The 25,614-nt window shown below is 42.8% G+C and overlaps 1 protein-coding gene across 1 annotated transcript; it reads right to left on the bottom strand.

Annotated features, from left to right (window-relative positions):
• Window positions 1-9,446: 9,446 nt before the first annotated feature.
• On the bottom strand, window positions 9,447-24,622 carry NDUFA12 (NADH:ubiquinone oxidoreductase subunit A12). Its single transcript, XM_055808402.1, has 4 exons — window positions 24,471-24,622; window positions 20,385-20,467; window positions 19,335-19,422; window positions 9,447-9,726 (listed from the first exon to the last, which is right to left on the bottom strand). Exons 1-4 carry the CDS (start codon window positions 24,557-24,559, stop codon window positions 9,546-9,548), a joined length of 441 nt encoding a protein of 146 aa, XP_055664377.1. The 5' UTR covers window positions 24,560-24,622; the 3' UTR covers window positions 9,447-9,545.
• Between the last annotated feature and the right edge of the window lie 992 nt (window positions 24,623-25,614).

The raw sequence follows: 25,614 nt of genomic DNA, 5'->3' as shown, positions 1-25,614 counted from the left end.
TTCTCTCAGCTTGCAGAGAAAGACAACAACAGGATCCAGTGGCTGAAAGCTGGAGCCAGACAAATTCAATTAGAAATTAGGCCCAGCTTTGTAACTGTGGAGGCAAGTGCTCATTACAACACGTAACCAAGGAGAGAGAGTTCCACAGGGCGAGGCGGGATGCTTTGCAAGATGATGTGTTTTATCCAAGCCTGAGATGTTTGACTCAACTTTGAGAAACATAAATGCAAGTTAGTAATTTCTAAGAGGAGAGATTAAATGGTCAAATGCCTACTTTAAAAGCAAAAAAACCTCTTCAGTTCATTTTGCTGGGATCATGAATTTCTGTCAGACTAGGAGAGCAAGGGGAGATCTTTCCAGTCTCTGTGGGCTAACAAAAGAGCCACTCATCCTTGAAAGGAAAATGGCCAAGAATGATGTGCTGCCTGAACAAAATGGAAATCTCATCTCTCTTGCTCAGTTCCTTCATAGTGGTAAGTAAGCATATACCTTTCCTGTTAGTTAGGATGTCTGGGTGAAGAAAATGTGAGACCAACTTTGATTAGATTGGCGATTGGATTGATGCAATTTCATTAAGTACTCATCTTTGTCAGCGATGAGCACAGCATTAACACCCAGAAGGGCAACCTTGCAAGATTAGACAGGGGAGGAGAGAGGCAGACAGCTACCATCATGAGAAGGGAGGGCAGGGTCTGATGCAGGGAGTTGGGGGGGGGGGGGGGGGAGAGGCACAACCCTCCTTGGCTGTGGAGGGGGGGAGATACACAGGAGGCAGTGCGCAGACCTGCAGGGCCACCCCCTAGAGCAAGGCAGCACAGCAGGGCACCTGTCTTGGACAGGAGGGGTGTTGGTCCATAACATGCAGAAAGTGGCAGGGAAGCTGGAAAGATGTGCAGATGTGCCTCAGAGCGAAAACATACGAGCCCATCGACTGCTTCAAGAGAAGCAAAACTATTATCTGCAGAGTTTCCCCCTGCTTTCTTCTCAGAAGTGATTACAACTACAAAATCTGTTTGCGCTATCAGCCTCCCACTGCCTGCTACAGTCATCGCTGTAAAAGCACTGTGTCCTGCTGTGGAGAAGCCAAGCTGCAGGGAAGCTCCTGGATCTCACCAGCTATTGCCACAGTGCTCTTGACAGCGTGGGGCTTCACAGAAAAAAATTGAACAAACAAGCAAGTGAAAAGCTTTTCTGTGCCATTAAACGCTGCCCTAAAATGTAGAGACAAAACATGTATGCGCCCCATGGGCTTGGGCTGTCCTGACCCGCTGTGGCATGGCTTTTGGGGAATAAATGAAGAGAAGTGGGAGTTCCAGGCAATGCTGGAGGTGAGAATAGGTGCCCTATAGGCTAAATGTATAGCAAAGCTAAATAGCTACCAAAAGACAATTAAAGGCTCAAGCAACTCAAGTGACAAGCACAAATATTCCCTGTATAACACGTATGTATAAAGGTACATGTGTCTATTAACCCTATTTAGGAGGTTAGTGTCTCTCTTAGAATTATTAATTAAAATAACAAACTATTCTTATTTTAGTATTATTTTAATTGATGCACAGGGGAAGGACAGGAAGGAGGACAAGACAGTCCTACAAATTCACTCACAGCTTCTTAACACTGGCAAGCTGCTCAGGAAAGATATTGTCTAGATGCCTGTGAAACATCGTCTTCTCTGAAAGATTTGTGTGCATTATAATGTACAATTGGCAACTTTTAAACACTTGATTCTAGGCAGCATATGGCGGGTGATAGAAGTTGTTTGTTTCCTTGATATCTTTCTGCACCGAGATGCTATTTTGTTAATCACAGAGCATATAGTTAATTATACTGTCAAATTATGTGTTGTGACATGAGGGCATTCATTTTGCCCAGTGTGGTGTTAGATAAATGGACAAAAGATTTGCTGCCACAATCAGGCCTGAACGGTCAGTTATGGCTTGTGTTTTCCTATTGCTGAGTAACAGCAGCAATTACAATCCCGACTAATAGGAACTACAAGTACAGATGATAACCCACTTGGGCTTTAGAAGAAACAGAAGTTTACTCAATGTAATTTTACAAGTGTTACAGAACAGATTAATTGCTGCCCGCCACTTTTCTTTTGCAGGTATGTAATTGTGCTCACAGGTTGGGTTTGGAGCATCTGGCCTGTGCTTGGCTGTGATGGAATGTTCACTGTTTCTGCTTTTTGGAAACACGTTTGTGCTTTTCTTCAGCTGCCAGAAACAGGCTCACAGCCGTAGCACGGGTGATAGGGCTGCTGGCAGTCCTTAGTAGCTGTGGTAAGGCTGTAGCTGTAAGGTGGTTGTTATGGTGTGGGTTACACAGCAATTACTTACTGTGCTTTCTTTTGTAAGCAGCAGTGGTTAAGTAGCAAACGGCAGAGATGACTGTGTTTCGGAGAAGTTTTCCAGCTCTGAGGATGAAGGCTGTCATTAGCACAGAGTCAATAGACACTCTCATGATTGTTTGGATCCAAGTGAGCGGCTGGCACCTTGCCAGGAGGACAGATTTGTGGGGTGGAAGGGCAGCCACCTCCCAAGGACGTGCACACTGCAGGGGAGTTGTTGCTGCGGATTTGTGTGAGCACAGCAGGGACAGCACGCACAGACCCAGGTCCAATGGGTAATATGGTTCCCCAATCACCACGCAAATCTGGATGTTAGGTTTGAGATTAATCTCTGCCACCTCGGTTTTGTTTCTTACAGATGTAAATGGCCATAGGTTACTGCAGAACAGTGGAGCACCCAGCCACGGTGCTGAGCAGAGGCCGATGCTGAGGAGCCCCTTCCTGGTGCACGCACGCAGCTGCCTGGAGCCAGCTCTGGGTCCCCAGCCCTGCGCTGCCAGGTACCCACCTACCTCCCTACCTACTGCAAGCTTTGCAACCCACTTTTATGAGTGCAAAAAAGAAGCCATGCTTAATTTAATTCTTCATTCTTCATGGGTTACATCAAACGTAGCCAGTTATCAGCTCTGATAATTGGTTACAGCAAGTAACAGTTGGGTGCTGAATTAATTCTTGCCCTCTCCAGCTCTGTACTTCCCAAAGTGTCAGAAGACACGTTGCTATTTACTGCACAGTTAGAAATTATCCTGCCAGGACACATTGGCTTCGGTTGCTGCTTTTCAAAAGCTAAACTTCAATGGCCAAATCAAGCTTTAAAAGCCCAAAGACTATTCGAGGTGTAAGGAATTTTTTTGAAGAAGAAAACCCATCAGAAATAATTTGAAGTCCATCATTTGAAGTCCATTAGAAATAATTTGATACTGATGGAACACAAATTAACATTTCCTGTGGAGTATTTACAGCAACAGCGCTGCAGGACAGAGAGCCTCAAACTGAAAAAGCTTATTTATAAAAATGAAACCAGATCCTGCTGGAGGGGAATGCAAATTAAATAGCATATGTTAAAGGAAAGTGAGGTAGATTTTAATCTAATAGCTAAAAAACAATCTAAAAAATTTTTAAAAAGTATTAGTAACTTCAGATTGAGCTCTTTCAGACAGTGTAAGATTGCGTCCTGACCTGCAGCCCATGGCTTATATCTCAACCCTGCATCTGACTCAGCGTCAGCCCTGTATGACTCTGCCATGGCCTTCAATTCCCACAGGTGATACTGAGTTAGCGAAGAAAGCTTTTTCTAAGGCAGAAGTAAGGCCAGATATTCCTTACACTGTTCTTTTTTCAAACGAGTAAAAAGTTTGAATTTTTACACTTTAATATAAGAAATCTGAATCTTGCTTTACTCTTTGTGATTTCATATCTTGCTCGTTAAAAATACAAATGTGAGTTGGCAGCTCAAAATATACGCTCCCTCTCTGTGAGGCTCATTTTAGTGGCAGGGGTTTTCTCCTCCATTTTAATAATAATTCACAGAAAATTGCAAATTCTTGAATGGAGAGACACATATTCCGACTGCCTGGCCAGACCCCAGCTGGAGAGAACTCTGAAGCCACCATGACTTGCAGGTACAGGGCACAGCTCCTGGTGTCACCTGCACTCCTCCCATCTGTGAGGCAGAAGAAAGAGAGCATAGCTCCCTCATCGGCTTCAGTTTCTATTTTCAGACTTGCTCTTCTGCATAGATTCACAGTATTAATGGGATCTCTGGGGCACAGACATCCAGAAATTAAGCTCTGACGTACCCAGAAGGCCAAGTGTGCTGCCAGGAGTCGGCACCTGATTTAGACCCACAGGGACAAGGCTCAGTTTGAGATGCGGAGGCGACCTCCCCTGCCACAGGCAGAGAGGTCTCTGTCTCAGGGCAGCTTTGTGCGACGTGGCCTGAGGCACCCTAGGCTGGGTCCCAGAGAGACGTGAAGGTCAGACTGGAGATGTTCAAGGTCACTGAGATGTGCCAAATAACAGAGAATGTCTCAACTGTGCCAACAATGGTCTTGCTGCTGTGTTATGGGCAAGCGAGGGGCACCCAGGGTTCATGCTGCAAAACTCTCGCACCTAGCTCTTTTCTTTGGAAAGTAAAGCCACTCTGTGCAATCCCTGACAGCCAGGGTAAATAAATCTTTCCTCTTTTTTAACACAGCTGCCTCAAATTAAAACACGCTACGGTTTTCTTGTTTCCCCTGGCCATTGTTTTGCTGCAAGACATGAGGGAATCATGACAGGGACAGATATTGCTGAATTTGGTTTTGCCTCACTGAATTTTTATGGATGGTTACCCTCAAAAAACAAACTATTAATAGGCCTGTGTCTGAATGCTCAACCACATGAGACTTCATCTGTTACACTCGAGCTGTGTTTTGATGGATTGCTATTCCAACAACTAAAAATCCTTCGGGCTATGAAGGATATAAAATAGTCCTAGAACAACTTGCCTTAAAACTAGTATTTAAGATGTTTATCACAGGGGAAAACTTAGTCCATTAGAGGAGTGGGAAAGAAATTACACTGTGGGCAAAGAGAAAGAACTATATACAATATTCTACAAATATAAATCAATGTAAAACAGATGTCTCTTGAGCTGTAATTTGCTTAAGTGATCCTAACAGTAGTACAGATTGTTTAAATGGATTTTGTAAGCGCTGTTGTTATTACAGTGATGATATTACACTAAGCTATTAATGTAGTTTTTGGTGGGTAATTTACAGAAAGGAAAATATAAGACTCCTTAAATTATAGTTTGCTGCATATCCTTAATGGGGACAAATTTCAAAACAATTTAGAATTTAGAAACAATTTGTGAAGCTCTCCCATAATCATTGCTCCTCTAAACACCCACTTAAAAATTAGCCAGTAACCCTTATTTTTGTTCTTGTGCACACAGACAAAAATATTTGGTTGCAACATCAAAATCAATCTCTTCTGCCTTATCAGGTTTGCAGTGCAGGATGAACTGATCTAAATGAAGTGACTCAGGATTTTAATTAATAAAAAAGAAACATTGATGTGAACATGTTTTTAACTTGTATTACTTATCTTTATAATTTCATTAAGAAAGTTTAGCATAATTTGTTGGAAACTTTGTAAGGCAAATTGCCAGCTAAATATAGTCGTTATACTAAATTTGGTATTTATTTTTCCTGCTAAAAGTGTATCCATGCACATTTGTGTGTACGCATATTGCTTAGCACACATTCTTGTTCTAATTTTTTTTTAAATCTGTTGATACTTAATAGGGGGAAAATTGTGAGTCAAAACTTCTAACTAAAATGTATAGAGAAAATGATAAATGTACATCTTAAAGTCCTTTTTCAAAAACCAAACCATCTTATAGGTGATTATTACATATATAAATTTTGAAGGCACTGTTTTTTTTTCCTCAAAAGCCTTTTTCGTATTCTGCCCTTTGTGTTCATCACATACCAACAAAGCTAAGAGTGCCTGCAAAATTCATGAGTCTGGGAAATGATATTACGTGGGTTCAAGTGACTTGAAGACATGAGTAAATGAAATGGCCAGACCTGGTTTTGGCTCTTCAGCAAAGGGAAGTCTCTAGGAGCTCGGAGATCCTCTGTGGGCTGTGCTCCTGCTGGCAGCTGAGAACGGCACGCAAAGCCAAGCCCTCCCCTTCCTGGACCCTATGTGTGGAAGCAAGAGCCACCATTAGCTCCAACGCATGGGCCCTGCTCTGCTTGGGAACCGGAGAGTGGTGTTCGATGCTCAGCAGGTCTCCAGGAGGAAATCCCTGCTCGGTACTTCCCCGCTGACATGCATTGCTCTGATCAATTCCGCTGAGATAGACTTCCTCCAGCATAATCCAGTATTTACTGTGGGATTTGCATGAGGAACCTGAATGCCATTTAAAGGCTGCTGCTTCCTCCCCCCTCTCTCCCCTAACCTCGAAGTACCTGCTTGTGTGCATCCCTTGCAAACACTGCAGGAAGGATGAGGTTTAACCTCCTAGCAAAGCAAGGATCTGTTCCCTCTCTCCCCCTCGGCTGCCAGCAGAATAAGCCCCACAACTAGGAACTCAAAGGTTTCACTCTGAACGCACCACAGCTGTGGAAAATACACACCCCGGCTTTCTGGACTGATGACTTCCAACAGTATCCTAAACGATAATCCTTGTAATTCCCACTCAAGACTGCTTCCCAGCACTAACCTTAGCAGGAAACACTCCAAAAATGGAAGCCTGAGCTTTTATGACACAGAAACATAAGGTGGAGAGTGTCTGAACATTCTCAGTGTGCCCTCAAGGAGCCAGGTGGGTGCAGCATGCAGGAGTCCGTACAGCAGGCGCTTGCACAAGGCCTCCTCCCCTCTCCTTCCAGACTTCAAATATGGTCTAAGATGTCCTTGCCTGTAAAAATTTCTCCTCTTGCTGTAGCTAGAAATGGTTATGGAATATTAACTTGTTTCTGCGAGCTCTTCAGTGCGATGCTGGTGCGGCCTCTCCCCTCCACCCACCTCATCTGCTGAAGTAACGTTTTGCCAAACATCTACAGTGGATTCATTAGCTGCTCTGAACATCACCACCACCACCAAGTCTTGAAAGCACTTGAAAAACAGCGTTGTTTGTACTCACCTACAGCACAGGTCCTCCATCTGCCAGGCAATCTCCACCTGCTCCACGCCTGTGCAGGCAGCATAATTTTCAGGTTGTAAAGATGAAATCTGGAGGCTTAGCGAGCGGTGTGCTGCCAACGGATCCTGCTAATGGAGCCCGCTTACTTTTACTGTGTTGTGCTCACCTGGGCTGTTGGACTGCCAGGGTCTTGATGAACTCTGCTGGCCAAGGGTCACCCCTCGTGATGGTGACAGGGCAGCCTGCGTCGCTGCACGATGCCAGCCAGCTTGGCAGGGGTGATGAACGCGGTACACGGCAGGCACGTGTGGCTGGCGGTGCAGCTGCTGTAAGGCCGCGTTGCACGCCCCTGTGTTGTCCTATTGTTTCTGGGATCTTCACGTGGGGAGATGGCCTCCTGAAGCTCCTTTCTCTGTCGTTCTCCACCCTGATGTCTCGTGGCCAGTTTTGGCTGTATCAGGCAGTGGCGCAGCCCCAGGCAGCAGCGAGGGATGATGCAGTGCCCCGTTGAGGGAAGGGCTCCACAGCAACGCACGGAGCTGAGCCGAGCATGCCGTCAGCACAGCAATGACCAGGAGGTAGCTACAGCAAAGGGCTCCCCTAGACCATGGGGATGTGGAAAACCACTGGTAAAGACACAATTTTAAAAAAGTGAATTTCAGCACTCTGTTATTGCTGGAAGAGCTACTTGTCTTCTTATTGAGATGGTTCCCATGTCAGGAAGTTGCCTCTTCTAAAACTCACATTTAGTGAAAGGAGAATATTCCTGTCAGTGCTTCAGTTGCACTTGGCTGAAGACACCATCTGCTGTGACACTTGGCTGGCTTGGCATTTAAAATGTCATTTAGACCAGACAGCAACTGAGCCTGGATACTGAGGCAGATGTCACCAGCAAAGGTGAACTTCCATAAACAAATTAGGATTAGGTTGCTGAAAAATAGACTGAATCACAGAAGCATTTACAAAGCACCCTGCAGAAGACTGCTGATTTTTCTGCATATGCTTCATTTCCTGTATGTGCCTTACACAATCTACCTTGGAGAAGCAATGTTACAAAGGATGTCAGTGAAATTCTGCATTTCAAATCAAGAATTTGTGGTTCCTGCTGATTAAAGCAAGATGAGCAGGCTTCTCCTCCCCAGGAACAGGACTGATACTTACCAAACTGAGCTACTAAGTCCTAGGCTTGCTTCAGCCCAGCCAGGCAGGAGGACAAGCCCGTTTTCCTGCCTTTCTGTCGAGTATTGCTGCACACAAAGCTGTTCAAAACTGTTTGCTCCCTCAATGATGTTTCTGTCCCAGCTGACAAAAACAAAAACAAAAACAAAAAAAAAAGGACAAACAAGCTCCGAGGCATCTTTCTTCAGCACAGGAGGTGTAGGAAGAGTTACTGTATCCCTCTCTGTCCCCTGAATAGAGGCTTATTCTCAGCTGTACCTCCTGACCCATTTAGGCTGCAATCCAAAAAAGTCCACAGGACAAAGAAGGAAGAGGAATGAAATAGGTAGAAAATGCATTAAAAAGTAGAGGCTAAAACTAATAGAGTTAATTGCTCTACCCAGGTTTGTGCCTGCAGGGCATGTCTAGATGTGTGTTAGTAATGAAGCTCTTCAGCAGCACTAGGGCAAGCTTGGCTCTTAAGGTCAAATAATCTATCAAGACGAAAATGTACGCTGCTCAGTACGGCTCAAATTGCTTTTGGGTTGTGCTCTGTACTTTTGTTGACAAAGTAAATTAAACATTATTCTTTTTTAATTAGATAGGCTAAGAGATCTCAGTAAGCATTACTTCCTACTAATTTAAAGACTAGAACTAGTTTAAAGCAATTAAAGCTAAACCCCCCAACTTCAAATAACAAATTATTACGGATTTGGATTTAATAGGAGGCAACTGGGGGTTAAGTGACCCTGTCAGGTGGGGATGAGAAGGAAAAGAACACAGCACAGAGCCAATAGCGTGGCCACTGGGGTGGCGATTAGGGAGTTTTATATTATGCATCACACCATACTGTAAACGTGCACGAGTATGCATGCATTACTAAGAATTTAAGAATAAAAACTACAATCCTTGATTTGCCTTATTATTCTAACTTGTCTTATAAATACTCAAAGAAATGGCTTCCTAAAATAGTACGTTATTTGCCACACACAGACAATGTTGATAATGTTATCACATCCTTTGATAATTATCAAAGGATAATGTTGAAGATGAGAATCCTGTATTTCAAATTTATATCTGTATTCTGTTGAATGGTACAAATGTGAGAAGTGACTCTGACATGAACGGTGACATGCTAAAATGAGTTTGAGAGCTGCTTATGTGAAGACAAGAGCCACTAACAATAAGACAAAAAGCCCAGTATCTTGATGAGATTAAGACTCGTCATGTATTCTGTCCTCTACCTCTTCCTGTTTTCTCACTTGTTTTCCCCCCCAATTAAATATACTAAACTACAGCTGTTACAGGAGGCTTTTATTTTGAACAAAACCAGTGAAAATACAATTTACACTTCAGTGTAAATTCAGCCAAAGCTGAGGCAAGTCACATTTTTTGTTGCTATTTGCTAGCTGTTGTAGGTGGGATCCACTCTTGTATCTTCTTGCGAGTAGTAGAATAAGGTACATACTGTTGGGGAGTGCCACTCAGATTGAATTTATGGTTCTCCCAGATAAATTTACGAGCAACTGGTGGATGAGTAGTTGGAGGGTCATCTGTCATTGAGTGAAGCCAGCGATGCCTTAAGAGGAAAAAGACACACTGTTATTAAGGAACATTACACGATCCATTACAAGCCTTCCTCCTGACTCCTGGGGTTCCTCTTAAGGGACACCAAGTATTTATTTTGAGAAGGGGGAAAAAATAATTTTAATTCAGTATGACTTTGAATAAGACTACAGGATACAGATTTAAAGTAATTACACAAACATAACTGGTAAGTAACAGTTCTGCTTGCAAGTTAATAAAAGCACATCTGAGTCTGAATCTCCTGCTCTGTATGCTTAGTATTTGGGCAGAGAATATTTCATTGTAACTTGTTTGTATGGCCTTCACCAGCCAGCCAGCTCAAGGTAGGCACTACAAATGACAAAACCACAAGGTTTCATTTTGTTGTCCGGGGTGTTTTGGGTGTGTGTGTGTGTATTGGTTTTTTTGTTTTGTTTTGTTTTTAATTACCAGAAGACTATGCTGCACAACAATTTCAATACTATCTCCAAAGCACTCATGAGGACATGGATCACTTGGGATATGGTTTAATGATGCAGGTTCACCTAGAACAATCACCTAAGTGTTTACTGACTGTACGATAAAATGATTAATGCCAATCAGTAATGGGGTAAATACCAAGTGATTATAGTGATTATCCTTTACCCATGAACTAAATGTCAATCCTCCTCTGTGCAAAAAACACTAATGATCAAGCAAAGTATTTTCCATAACAATTTACTAAAATGCTACAGCAGGGATCAACTGAATTGATTTAATCTCTTTTCTATTTCAGTGCCTAAAACAACTTTCAAACCTGAATAACATTTTAATTGTTTGCCAGTTTACATGTACTTCATACTGCATACAGTTATGACAGAAGTGAGGTTATGACTTTTTTTGCAAGCTTACGTATTTTTTACTCAGGTAGAATTAAAGAGGCTTCTGCCAAAGACTTGACCTAAAAATAAGAAATCTTCCATTTCAGTTATTAGAAAGCCTAAAAATTGCATCTTCAGCCTTCAGCAACAAATCCAACACACTTCCTTGATACAGCAAAACAGAACTACAATAAAAGCAGTGAGAAATTACTGACAAGTATATTCTAAACCTGCAGAGCTCTACAGAAGGTTGATTATCTTTTCAGTCAAATAGCTTCTAGTCATTTATTTCAGAAAGACTCACAACTTTGGATACAACTGTAGTACAAAAATCTCACTTTAAAAAAAGTCAGCCATGTGTTCATTTTCTGTAAGTAAAAAACAAATGAAAACCCCAAATGAAAGCCACACACTGTAGGACTAGGGACTGCCAGGAAACTGGCTTGAATACAAAACCAGATGGAACCATAACATCCTTTAAAATTAATAAGAAAAACCTTGTGTAGAGGTAAAGAATGGCCTCCTATAGGAAAAATCATCTACTCAGGAGTCTGAAAGTTCAGACAAAGTGACCCAATAACATGAATGCGCAAGAGATGTCTCTCTTCCTCTCCCCACCTCTCCTTTGTAAGTCTGGTGTCATCTGAAGTACACATTTCCCACTACTTCTATTCAATAAAGAAGATGTGGGTAACTATTTCTGTCTGGAAGGCAGCAGCCCCACAGCACTACTAACTGCAATGTGGTCTGAGCATACAGGATCAGGCCTTGCTGGATTTTAAACCTGGTATTACCAGCCTCTGAAATGGCCTGGCCACATTACACAAAGCTCTGACCTTAGGTGAACTCCCCCTCCCCATTCATGCCTATTACAAGAATTCTGTGTACTACCGTGCTTCACACCACCTGAGATAGCACGTGTCCTATCATGGCTAGCATCAAAGTTGGCAGAAACGCTGCAAAAAGCTACCTTGACAGAGGTGGGATCATAACGCTCATAGCCAGCAGCTGGCTCTCCATTGCTGACACAAACACAGTTGGTGGCATGGGAGGAAGGGGAAGAGAACAGTCCATGTACCCATACACATTCTGCCAATACTGACTTAAGTACTGCACCTCAAAACGCTTCCTTGTACACTCCAGAGGAGCCACAGCTTTTCAAAACTGCTTACCATAACATATAGAGGCACTTAGTCACACACCTTCACCTAGTGATGCTTCTGGTAATAGTGGGTAGGGACCCTGCACACAAAACCCTATTCATGCACCTGTCGCCACGCCTCACCACTCCCCCAAGGGTCATGCACACCAACAAGGCAAAAAAATTGTCTTCTCGGACAGAAATGCAGTTACAAAGGCCCTGAAAGACAGGCTGAAGCAGGTGGAGCACAAGAACTATATTAAAGCTCAGTTAAAATCAACTAGATTTCACACCTGCATGACTCCAGCACCTCTGTCATCACAACTGTACTTATGTCACAGACTTGCTCCTTGAAACGTTGGAAAAATTATCACAACATTGAGTTATTTACTCATTTAACAGAATAGTTTTATTTTGTCATTTAAACTATTGTTTGCAGCTTTTCTAAGACAAAATCCATAAAGTCTTTTAAGATACAGTATTTTGGAGTAAATAACGTAGTTGCTTTCAGGATTTTCTGAAGTTCTATGCTGATCTATTTAAATTGGAGCCTGATTTCATCTCAGTATCAAACCCAATCCTTAAACCGCATTTTCTCACTGGAAATTAGCAATAGAATCGCTTGCTTACAAGACATGTCAGTACAGTCACAGGTATTGAAATACCTGAAGAAATTTCGGAAGTTTCTTTAGTCCAACCACTATTAAGTATGATTATATTTAAGAGTTTCAGGGCTTAAGCCTGGTCACAACAGATTCACCTCAGAAGCCCAACATACGACTTACAAAAGCACTGCGGTTTGCAGTCTCCTGTTCTCTCCACTTAAGCAAAAAAACATAAAATCCGAAAACTTTTATTTTGGGAAGGCTTTCCCCTTGACAGCCTCCCTCAAAGAGTCCTTTGAAGCCCTGATGTCTCATAGACTCTACTCCCAGATGCTGAAGAAAAGCTGTTCATGCAATAGATTGAACAGCATGAATAAAGAGATTTTATGTCTTGCAGATGGCCAGATTTCTATACAAACTCTGCCTATAAATCCATGCATGGAAAAACAGGATTCAAAAGGAATTAATGACTTAAAACCTACAAAGAAGCAGATAACTTACATGAAGCAAAGAAAATCAGGCTAGCAGAAGCTTTGAAGAGGCTGAAGCAGCTTTCTGAATCACAGAGCAGAGTCACCACCAAGGACCGAGGCTAGCAAAACCTCTGGACTTTTCCTTGGGTAAACAGATGCAAGACACCTCAAAGTATCTTTAAATGCTCTCAAGACTATGTAGAATTTTCTCCCACATCTTAGACAAATATTTAAAAGCAAGGAGATTTCAAACTGAAGCTACAAGGGACCAAAGCCAACTATATGATGTACAAGCTGTCAAACAAGAACTGAGGCTACACAAACTCCGTAGCTACTACCATATGTGCATCTGCAAGGTTCAGGCACCATCTACGCAAGTTCAGGATATTTACCAATGTGTTAGCATCCACTTTTTTCAACTAGTTAACCATGTTGCAGTAAGACAAATGAGAAGACATGCGTTACTGTCAATGGGCAGAGAAGAATGGAAAGAGAAGGAAAAAGGGAGAAGAAACATGTTTTTATTGGTTTACACATGGGAGATAACTTTGGTTTCTCATGCAAGCCACTATATGATACCACTGTACAGTAATGAGACAGCATCTCATCTACCTGAAAACACCACACTAGGATTTAATCTAGCTATAAACCCCACAGATTTATTGTGAAGCTACTGAAAGGATGGAAATCTTAAAACCCCTTCCTTTTCTATTCATTTTTTTTTTCCTCAGCAGACTTGAAAAGCAGCAGTTTTACAGGAGAATAGCACATTTCTTTACATTTCTTAGTATGCTGGCACTTTCAAGTCTGGGATGCTACATTCCTCCCTTCTTCGGCTGTCAGATCAACTAACAAAGACGATGTAGATTATTAAACTGAAGTTAAATTTGAAATATTTCACTGTATGAAGTTAGCACTCCTGAAGCTTCTTCCAAAGTTGTCAGACTTGCACCACAAGGAAATAAATATCAAAGTACAGGACAGATGTTACATATATATAGGACGGTGCTGGCAACATTAATTGTCCCTGCAAAAGGAAAAAAACTATTCTCAAATTACAGCTCTTCTTTCCCCACAGGACAAAATATATTGAAAGAGCAAATTCTTTTTAACTAGTTTGTACACATACATCAGTTCTTGGTTTGCTTTTGCAAAGTATTTGGCCAAAACACAAACTAAATTACATTAAACCAGATAAACGGTAAATGAACAGTGTGAGGACAGCTACAGAAGGCTTTGAATGTAGCACACCTGGTGTCTAGATATCAGGCCTTAACTTGCTGGATTTTACATACTCTCCAAAGGAAGCCTTACTCCACAGCATAACTGTGTTGAAAGCGGAAAACTGAGTTCCAAGATGCTCCCCCTCAGCGGGCTCAAGCTGAACCTCCCAGAATCCTCCAAGTACAAACTTATGCTCTTCCAACCTTCAGGTACTTCGTGATGACTGAATAGCAAATAGGAGCCTATGGCAGGAATAAACAGACACATAGGGAACTTTTCCGTGAGATGTGAACAAAACCTGAAGATCAAGACTGACATAGGAAATTTGGGGGGTGGGGTGGGGGAAATTGCTATTTGCTCCTCTGATCCCAAACACATTAAGCACACTGAAATACTCAGTCCTCTCCCTTCATCTTAATTGTGAGGATCAAAGAATCAAGAAATAAAAGTCTGGAAGGGAAATGCTTTAGGCCCAAGCAAGCATCAAGTACATCCACACCGCTCCCAGAAGAGACCTGCTTAAGTTGTTACACAGTTGCTGTAACGCTGGCTTGCTCATCTTCCCAAACCAAGTTACGCCAGTGAAGATGAGTAGAACTTTTTAGTGGTAAGGATAGTAATGTCCAACCTGTATCACTTCTTCTGTAGTTTAAACTTACTACTACTTATTCTACCCATCTATCTGTGGAAGGCAAGACTATGCCTTTCCCTTCCGCAAGAGATTAAATGGTTTAAGATTATATCCATGGTCATTTCCCCTCCTTTTTAAGCAATCCAAATTCTTTCCAACTTTCCTCAGATGTCTGACTGTTCTTGCTGCTCTTCCCCAGTCTTCTTCCATTGCTCCATGTGTGTATTTGTTGTTCAGGTTTTTTAAGAGCACAGTACCCAGAGTCAAAACGCTATACCCTACATAAGTCTTTCTGGTAATAAGCAGAAAGGATGAGTCACTGCAGTGTAAGTGCAGGCAGTAATTCTTTCTACTTCTCAGGATGGCATGTTTCTTCTTAGCACTACATGGACTTACTCAACCTGCCGTCCCCGTAACACCTAGATCATCCTGCAGCGCTGCCAGTTGCTCTCCTCCTGCATACCATAAAGAGGCTGTAGGTGCCAGAAGAGCACGGTCCTGCCCTCTGTCTCTGCACACAGCCGTATGATTTCACTCCTTTTCCTCTTGTGATCATGAAGCAAGACAATGCAACTTGCTATGTTGCCAAACTTACGAGTGCAGATAACCTGCAGCTAGTAGTAACGTTCATGAAAAAAGCTGCATAGAGTTCTTTGATTCCTCTATATTTTACACCCCTAATATTTCACTTCCCTGTGCAGTCTTTGATTAAGGTGGGAAAAAGCTAACGCTGCTTTAAGCACACTTCCTCACTAACATTTTAGGCTTCAGCTTGACAGTGATCCAAGCCTGCTTCTACTGGGGCAGGTGGGAGGGTAGATGGAGAGAACTAGAACCCCTACAGCCCTTGTCCTAGGAAGAGAGCAAACTGCATTACTATCAAGTAGTACATAGCCAAGATAGCTGGTTTTTACTATGAAAATTCTGTCTGTGAAAATACTTTAGGCACCCTAACTAGTACTCACGAGCTGCTCAAGGACTCCCAAGAGGTCACATGTTCCTTTTCATCTTAACGCTTTTTCTTCCCTAAAACCTTTCAAAAGCTTTTTTAGAGCCAAAAGTATAAAATATTAAACCTGAAAGTGATTTATCTGTATCATCTTCCTGCTTGATTCTTCATTATTTTTGAGCAAACAGGAAAAAGTTTTGGTTGTAATGAGTGTATCTGTATGTAAGTTGGGACTACCTGTGAACGTGAGCACATGCATGAAGCAGCATATGCCAGTCGTATAAAAGTACCCCCTGGGGCTCCTGGAGGTGATTTGCTAAACTGTAGCATTTTTTAGGTTGGGAGATGAAAGAAGGATAAACTAAAGGAAATAGTGGGCCTTCTAACGTAACAGTAAAATGGAAACAACCTCAACACACAGCCCCAAAATTAGAGCAATCCTGTAATGGAAACATCTATGAAAGCACTAAACAGAGGGCACACAGGCACTGGCATAAACAGATTTAACTTTTATTGTTTCTATGCTTGCAGAGCATGCTCAGTGTGTCCAACAATGGAAGTACTAATTTCCTGCAAACAACATGCTCTGAACAGTAGGAGATGAAACAGGTATTTTGGCTCTTCTGTGTAAAAGATGTCTTTGTGTAGGGGGAAAGAAAAGGTGCCGAATATCTTGTATAGCATTACAAGAAGATTAATACTAGTAATTCCCAATGCAAGTATTGAGGGAATTGTAAAAATTTTCTAATTAACTTGTCTCCAATGAAGTACAACTAACATCTTGACTTTGAAGATAAGAAAAGAAAACCCAGAGCAGCAAAGAGGTTAAATAACACAACTAAATCAGAATAAACCACAAGCCCACATATTCTGGTATGGCAATATTTTAAAAATACAACAGTCTCAATTCCCTATATAGTGGATGTATGTCAAAACAACTCTGTTGATTTCCTTCAGACTGTGGTTTCAGTACATCCGTTGTCAAAAGACATCACATCAATTATTTCAGAACACCAAAAATATTCAGCAGTTCCTAAAAATGATACTACAATATATGTTATTACATAAGAGATGTTTTTTCTGGCTGCTTTTTCCTTTTCTTTAGTATCTGACATAAGGTGGTAAAGGATAGCTAAATGAATTCTCGTTTTATTTTTTCCACAGTTGTTTTCAGAACTTTTCAGTATATAAAAATGTTTTTTTCCAATTCATCACACATGATGAGGTCCATCTGACTGTATTTCAACATCACTCATATTCCACAATCCTGAAGGCACACGACTGACCACAAAATTATACTTTAGGACGCACAGTGTATTCAACATCCATAAACATGGAGAAAAACCTGTAGTATGACTTGTACTGTTCTTCCTGCACATCTGCTAGTGTTCTTTATACTTCAAGAAAATGGTGTAATCAGTAGTGCAATCCTACACAGAGTAGGATTTTTCTAAGAGTACTACAAAACCATTACAAACTACTTAGCATTAACATTTAAAAAAGGAAAACCTGAACTATCTAAGTTAGCCCTAGTCTTATACCTTGATTTTGTTAAAAGGGTCATCTTTAGGCATGACAGTTGCAAACTATTTTCTGAAAGTTACTCCAGCATAAACAATGTAGTAAAACCTGCTCCTATCTGCAACATACATACATGGTACAACATACCAACAGAATGCTCTACTGAGCGGAATTAACTAAAACCAGAAGTCAAAAATCAGTGTTTAGAAGTATTCAGATCACAACCCAGCTGTTACAATGGTACTTCCCAGTTGACCCAACGATGACAAACTCATCCCATGTTTTTGTCTGTTCAAAGGAGGGCTAGTGCTTTAAGAAGTAAACATTTTTTACAACTAAGAGGACAGATACTATTATACTATGGACCAAATTAATCGCTTTGTGAATAGAAGTAATTTCACACAACCTAATTTATTTCCAACAAATGCCTGGGTCCAAAAAACCCTGCACAGCTGCACAACCCCAGTATCACACTGACAGCGATTTTTACAATGTATTAATGGTCTCAATTCAGAAGTCTATACATGTTAAAATTTTAAAACAGTATACCATCTGATGAAAAAAAATACAGTCTCAAGACAGCATGTATTCCTAGTCACAATACTTCTATTTTTAAACATGTATCTAAACAGCATAGAATTACACATCAATTATTTACAAGTGTCACAAAGCTAGGATTCTACATAAGAATAAACATCTAAGGTTGCCATGGAACATACAAAATTATGAGCAACAAAAAAACCCAACCCAAACCAAAAAGCTGAACAGTACTGAAGAATTAAATTCCTTGACAAAAATACCTTAGAACACAGGACTGTTTACCCTTTATTACCCCACTGCACTGACCAGTCTTGAAAATAATGCAATATTTACCATTGCTTTTAGGACAATTTTTTCTACACCGATAGGAAAACAAATTTTTCTACCTCGCTAATTTATGTGATCTAAACAAGCTACTTAATCCTAAAACATCACACTGATACTCTGGGAGAAACCCTTTACTGAGGTTTGTAAGGACACAATAAACAACACATAAGCATGAGCAAAGGGGAAAAAAAACAACAAAAGAACGTGCTTCAAAATAAAGGAAATACTGAGAACTGGCACAGTCTCATAGCAAAAGGATAAAAACTAGAAACAAACAGCAGTTATTATGCAGGTAACAAGGAGTGGCCCCACACTGGCATGAATGTGCCAGTTTTGGATATATTAATGTCACTTCAAAAAAACAATGCCGTTAAGCTCTTAACTGGAGAAGACAGACAAAAGCATTAACTGCACTAAACATAATTTTAAGGCTGGGAGAATCTGAAACAACACTAACTACCTAGCCAGTCTGCCCACACATTTCTCAGATGTTCTAGTGAGAGCCACAATTTAGGAGTTAGATAATCAATCTCAGCCTTGCCATGGAACATTTATCACAGGAATAATAATACTTTATATCACCTTTCACTGCTTTGTGGCTGAAATGCTATTCATATTCTTCAAGAATCGAGCAGATACTGTTTTTGCCAGCATACACTGCTACCTTATTTCGTGTGTGTTTTTCCCCCCCCGAGTTATTTAGGAAAACAAAAAAAGTATTAGCAGCTGTGTGGCCAGACACCTTCTGGAACTGAAAGTTGCACAGAATTATTACTGAAACGCATGAACAGAAATTAAAACCTTAGGAAAAATTATAGTCAAGTAGCAGTCAACATACAGGACATCCCGGCCCTTTGGTGTTCATCAACATACAGCAACATGTATCAGTTGAAAAGATTATGCTGTGATGGCTGTGTATTGAGGAATGTTCCATTGTTGCCTTACATTCTTTAGGTTCTTGTCTACAATGGCTAATAAAAATATTTTTTCTACCTCCGAGTATGCAATGTTATTGTAGGCTTTGAAAAACCATTAAGATGGAATCACAACTGATAAGGAAAACTGGAAAATCGGTTAGGCCTCCTCAACTTAGCTGGCAAAATGCTTTTCTCATTCATTCCAAGAAGCAGCGAGCGTGACTGTCGGGACAGTAAGCAATATAACATCATGAATGCGGTTCTAAATTAAAAGTAATCAGTCTGAAATCTTCTGGTCACATGTAATATAGCTGTGTCCAAGACAACTTTATTACTATAATTTTTTAAAAAATATTCTGCTTTGTAATACAAGAAAATGTACAGGTAATTACACAACTGCTATCTGTCCACATTATGAAGCTAAATGATTTACCATTCAGGGGGCACCATACTTCCATCAACTTCCCAAAAGGTATTTTTGCCATTCATTTCATTAGTATAGATGACCCATCTGTGTCGACCTTAAATAAACAAACAGAAATATTGTATTAGGGGAAAAAAAATTTATGTAACAATCAGAATTCATGAAAACACAAGGAAAAGTATTCTGACTAAAAGGATCTACCATTATGGGCACTTATTTCAAAACCAGTTCAGCCTTTCTTTTTCTAAGTCTTCTGTATTTCTGCTTTACTGTATTTTCCTACGGCTGAATCTAACGCTCTCACAAGGAAGCAATTATTAGCTACTGTATAAGTAACAGGAAATAGGAACTTACAAAACTTTCAGGCAGAGAAACAGGCTTGGGGATCTTTTTTCCCCCCATTATGAGGAATCTTTTCCAAAAGGACATCGCTATCAGTAACCTAAGATTAAACTAAGTTTCAGCTGTATAAAACTACCAAGCGAAGCTCACCAGCACGGCTTTCCCCAGGCACCTTACAAGTCAGCCTACAGCAGGAAGAGCTTGGCCCAAGCAGCCTGTCAGCTTACGTGACACCTTCAGTGTTTTAGGTGCCACCTTTTCAACTACTCTAAAAATGTTATTTAAAATCCCATTACTTAAGGCAATAGGAAGTTTAAGCTACCCTGTATTGCTTTGCCCCGAAGTGACCATGTAAGCAAGTACAGCTGTGAGGCAGTTTGCTTTCTTCCCTCACTTGTTAAGCTATCAGCTTTTAGGTCAAGGACCAAATTCAGCTCTCAATGTTATTATCATATAGGCATAACTCTACAGACAACATCTGACTGGCTTATATTTATCCCATATTTATTATTTCAGATTGACTATGTCAATGAATTGAGGGAAGCAGAGGAGAGACAGAAAATGTCAAAACATTTCTATGAGCCCTGCCTCTAAGGCTCACAAAAGTCAAACGCAAAGAAGCTGGGCAGGCAACAAGTTCTATTTCACTAGCAGAAACTACACAAGCTATACGAAGCTGGACAGTCACTCAGGAGGGATTCACATTAGCATACATACCAAAGAAGTTTCTTTTATCTTCATAGTATTTGTTCCCGTATTTGTCAATTCCTATCAGCGTACCAGTCTTCAAATCATTGACTCTGTGAATTCCCGAAACAACAGTTTCAACTGACATCATCTTAGAATGAAATTGTGGTAGTTTTCTTAGAGGTTGCTAAAAATCTGTAAAAAACCCCTTCTTAAACACATATATGTAAAGCTATTAAAAAAGCTATTTAAGCTTAAGGATTGCAAAACATAACCACCAATTCCTGCAACTAATCTCAGCGTGCCTTAACTGTGCACCCCACTGACAGGGTAACAGTCATATAAAAAGGCTTCTGGGTGCTATTATTTATTTAAAAGCTCTTTATAGTGGGAGATAAAGCAACTCTGCAATATGGCACAATTTAACACCCACAAAACCTTAAATACTGTGGAAGAGAGTCCCAGAAACATGTGTTAATTCACTTAGTTGAAGATATTACCATCCTTCTCAACTACTTGTTACTACCATTTCAGCTTGAATTGCCATGGAAAGCAGTCAGCACCGAAGCAGCTTCTGGAGCTTCACTAACGGGAGGTTAGTGCCTACACAGATGTGTGAGAACTAACCTGCAGGAGAGGAACAGCGATGTTTTAAGACAGTGTAGCTGCTTGCCAAAGAAATACATGATAAACCCTGAATTACAATTGTTAAGTTTTTAACTTTTGTGTAACCGTGAAAGATGCAAGAACATACTCTGCCACTCCAGGAGACTTAACACTGACCCAGATAAACATACCAATTTTGATTCTTTATATAGAACATATTTTAACATTATTATAAATATCAATAATTAAACTGAACTTGTGATTTATTGATAAAACCTTAAAATTACTGAAGTGCTCTTTTCCCCGTACATCTGCACCTTTGTTTTCCTTTTTACTGACACTATATCCCTGGCAGAATTATATAAAGAAAAGTTTACTCTCAAATGTTTTAGTTATTTGTAGTATTATACACATACTCATCTCAACCCCAAGGGACAGAAGGAATGTGCACATGCATGCTTCCTTGGTTGGGAGTTTTAACTACACAGCCCACAAATAAATTTTCCTCTGGGATGCGTGAAAGTGATAATCACTCCACCAAGTAGTCATTTTAAACCTCTGTAGTCCCAGGCAGAAAGATTCTCTAACACAGCTCTCCTCTGTCAAAGATACAGTTAAAGATTTCTGGCTCAGCTACCCAAGCCCAAGCTCCCAGCTTCAGAAAAAGAGCTGTTTCAGTGCTGCTCCCCCTTCCTTCTTCCCCTTTCTTTCTTGCAAGGGTTCTTATGCCCTTGTCATGACTTCACGTCCCAAATACCGGTATCAAACACTAAGAGGTGTTTACGGCTTCCAGAGGACATTTTCCAGCCAATTTCACTGAGTCTTGAGTAAGGAGACTTTCTAGGAATGTAGGCTCTTAATAATTTGACTTCTACTGCATAAAACCTGTTCCAGTCACCTTAGCAGCAAACATACAGAGAAAAGGAGGAAAAATCAGAATAACACCCTTGCAGAGAAAGAGAATCCTGATAAGGGTAAATAATTCTGCCAAGTTGCCAGTAACTGCTTCTTAAACACATCGATTGTTCCAAGAAAGATAAACCTTGATTACTCTTCCTGTGCTAAAGTCTATTCCTTGAGTGGGATGGAAGATTCAGTGGTGTGAAGTGGAGGCAGCACCTGTGTTTGTGGTTGATATGGTTATGAGCATCAGGTGTGATTCTCCACCTAACACACCTCTCTCCTAACTTCAGTCTTCTGAAAGAAAAAAAAGAAAAAACCCACTGCCTCCCGTCTTGCCTGTTCCCTTTTTCTGCATGGCAGAACATGTCAACACAGCCTGTGATCTCTGACTCACAAAACCTCTCTGACAAGACATTCATTAAGATGTGCTTAGGAAGAGGCACTCTGGTGAAACCTAATACTCAAACTCTTCTACACTTTTATTTTCCCACAGTTCCATTTAATCGTGAGAACTGCCAATGTAATAGCTACAGCCTGAGAATGGAAACAAAGTGGAGAAAACAACCTGGGGTGGGGGTGGCAGAGAGTAATAATAGTAAAAATACTAGCCAGGGAAACTGCATATTGTCTTAACTTATACTACTTAACAGCTTGAAATTTCTCTCTTAAAAGTTGTGCAAGAGGATGGTCTCTCAGAGCTGCTTTCTACAGTGGAGAGAGAAAAGCCAGAAGCTGCCTGACACCACAGTTAGTAGGAATACAAAGGCGAGACCTCCCAAAAGTCAAGCTGACTTCAGAAAAGCATTATTGTACCACAAAACAAATCAGAAAATAATTTTAAATGTATAATAATTGTAAAAGGAGCAATACATTGATTGACAGGAAGAACACAACATGCTCAGCTGAAGGAAGATATACAGAGCTGATTGAAGGTTACTAGTGAAGTTCCACAAAGAGTGCTGATGTTAGTAGCCTTATTTAATACTTTACAGGGTTCCTGACCAGAACAAAAACAAAACAGAAACCACCCCCAAAAAGCACCGGGATCTGACAGATTATGGCATTACCATAGAGATGAAGGTCACATCACTGTACAGGAGGTTCTGTACTGTCTTCAGGAGTGATACCACCGGAATGAAACTCAGTGCTATGAAGGTCATAGCATAAGGTGATGCACCTGGAGACTAGTAAGATCTGAAGCACTGTGTGCATGCGTAATCAGAAGGAAAATATCAGGATGTCACAAGGCAATACAAACTGCCAATTAAGTAACACGTACCAGGTGAACTGAGCTGTCTTCAGTGAAGCAAAGAAGTACTAAAGCCACCGTATGAAAATACTAATGAGGCCTATCAGCAACTGCGTAAAATGTTACCTTTAACTGTTCAAAAGAGGTCAATTTAAATTGCAAGAAATAAGAGGAAAAGGGCTATTATGATGACCAGGGAGAAAAATAAATAAGTTAGTCTTCAGCAATGCTCAGAAGACCTGACTTACTTATTCTAGCGCAAAAGAGCCCTTGATATATTGCAGGGAACTTTACTTTGCGAATCCTCCCTATCCCATACCTCTGACTTCCCAGTACTGATTAAAAAAAGGCTTCTGGGCTGTGTGGTCAGGCCTACAACACCCACCGTACCCTGCAGAAATGTTCCATTACCTCCTCGAGGCCAACTAGAAGGGTAACACAGCTTACTGACAGTGCTGAACGTGGATCACGTTCCAGCCTACATCTCCCCAAGGGGCCTGAATGAAAAAAAAGTGCACAGCACCTCCTGCTCGGGAGGAGCTTCAAGGTGCTGCATCACAATTCAAAATACCCTTTGCAAGGGAGGGAGGAGATGCAAGTGTGGGCGGAAAAAAAGCACAGGAGAAAGTTACACACCTGTGAGTGAAAGGTTCTGTGCTTGGGGACCAAAACGCCACTGGGGCTTGAGGGCACCCAAAGCGGGGCACAGGTCAATGGTGACCACCTGCTGCCCAAGAGGCAGAGCAGGGCTCGATACGTTAACGAATTACAGCCGGTAAGGCGGGGGAATTGCCCCCCAGCTTCGCACCGCAGCAGGCCGGCCCGCAGCAGCCGCAATCGGCGGCGCCGCCGGGCCGGGAGGGCGGTCGCAGCGCGGTGTCACCGCGGCAGGCACGGCTGCGGCAGCAGGACTAGGGCGGGCTGAGGCTGGACACCGGGGCAACCTGCCCGGGCAATACCGACAGCGCGGCACGGAGGAACCCACTCAGATGCCCGGAGACGAGAAACCACCCGCCGGAGCCTGTCGGGGGAACGCTCTGGCACGGTAACCGCTGCCCACCGGACGCCAGCGGCCACCGCCCCGCCCCTCGGGGGCGCGCACGGAGCGGCCTTCGCCCGGGCCTGGCCCGGCACCGCACGCCGCTCGGCAGGCCGAGCCCGCCGGCCACCGCGGCTCTGCGCCGAGCGGCGGCGAGCAGCACCGCCCGTCCCCTGCCGTCCCCCCGCCCGCGGCACCCCCGCTTCGGGCGGCGCAGGGCGCCCAGAACGCGGCCGCGACCCGTCAAGGTGACCCCGCGGGGGGCGGCGAGGCGGGAGCGGGCAGCCCCCCCCGCCGCCTGCTCCGGGGGCGCCGTTACCTCAGCAGCTGCCATAGGGCGCCGCGCACGCCGCCATGGCCGCCGAGGTGCTTCAGCGCCCGCTTCACCAGCTGCGCGTACTCCGCCATCTTGGGGCGGTGCCACCCGCTCCCGGGGCCGCCCCGCCTCTCCCCGCGGCCCCGGCCCGGCCCCGCCGGCGGGACAGCGCCGTCTCGTCCCCCAGCGCCCGAGGCGGGGCAGCGAGCTGCCGGCGCGGCCCCGGCTCTGCCATTTGCGTGGTGCGCCACGGAGGCTGGCCCGGTTGGAGGCGGGCGCTGGGGCTGTCCGGGCCCGCCGATGCCTGCCGCGGGAGCGGGCAAGGAGGGAGGTGCACGGCCCCCCGGGCAGCCCGGCGGCGGAGTGCGGTGCTGGCTGGCAAGCAGCTGTTCAGCCATCCCCTCCTCCTCGGTGATCCACCCCGGTGAGGAACGTGGCTCTGTCGCCCATGTAACCTCTCCTGCAGACGGTTGTAGGCTGCGGTTAGACGCCCCTGACCATCTCTTCCCAGGCTGTAGGTGCAGAACTGCCTCAAAAGCCATTTTCACAAATGCACATGTCCCTGGCTGTGGCCATTGCAGCCTTCTACTGGAGCAGGATCTACACGTCCCACTTACATAGGACCCTGGTATCCCTGGTACCACCGCCCCCGCAAAGGGGATGCCAATTTGCCAGGACTGGCAAACCAGGCTTCTCCCAGTGCAGCCACCATGTCGTTGGATTTGTTTGTGATAACAGAGCAACTGTCCAGAAACATAACCAGCCATGAGAGGCTTGTTCTGGCCCTGGTTGGTGAAGGTTATTTTCTGATGAAGACACAGATTTGGGCTGCCAGTCTGCATAATCTAGATTCATAGAGCATTTGCCTACTGCTTACATGTGAAGATCAGCAAGAGACAAAATTTCAGGATAAGGAAAAAAACCTTTTTTAGTAGAAATGTCTACTGTCTATCCATTATTTCAGACAGGCCACAAGATCTGTGATGAGAAAAGTTACCAAGACAGGGAATGAGGAGTCCAGAATTGCCTAGATCAAGGCTTGTATCAGAAGCAGTGTGGCCAGCAGGACCAGGGCAGTGATTGTCCCCCGGTACTGGGCACTGGTGAGGCCGCACCTCAAATCCAGTGTTCAGGTTTGGGCCCCTCA

This window comes from Falco peregrinus, chromosome 6 (assembly GCF_023634155.1).
Source record: "Falco peregrinus isolate bFalPer1 chromosome 6, bFalPer1.pri, whole genome shotgun sequence".
Lineage (NCBI taxonomy): Eukaryota > Metazoa > Chordata > Aves > Falconiformes > Falconidae > Falco > Falco peregrinus.
The sequence above is the reverse complement of the archived record's forward strand: the minus strand, read 5'-3'. Positions and strand labels throughout refer to the sequence as shown.

Excerpts from the sequence above, each read along its gene's own strand:
- NDUFA12 (XM_055808402.1), bottom strand. The coding sequence starts at position 24,559 with ATGGCGGAGTACGCGCAGCTGGTGAAGCGGGCGCTGAAGCACCTCGGC. Across the intron at positions 20,468-24,470 it reads GCCCTATGGCAGCTGCTGAG|AGTCAATGATTTGAAGACTG; the intron begins GTAACGGCGCCC and ends GGGAATTCACAG. Across the intron at positions 9,727-19,334 it reads AGTATGGTGCCCCCTGAATG|GCATCGCTGGCTTCACTCAA; the intron begins GTAAATCATTTA and ends TTTCCTCTTAAG.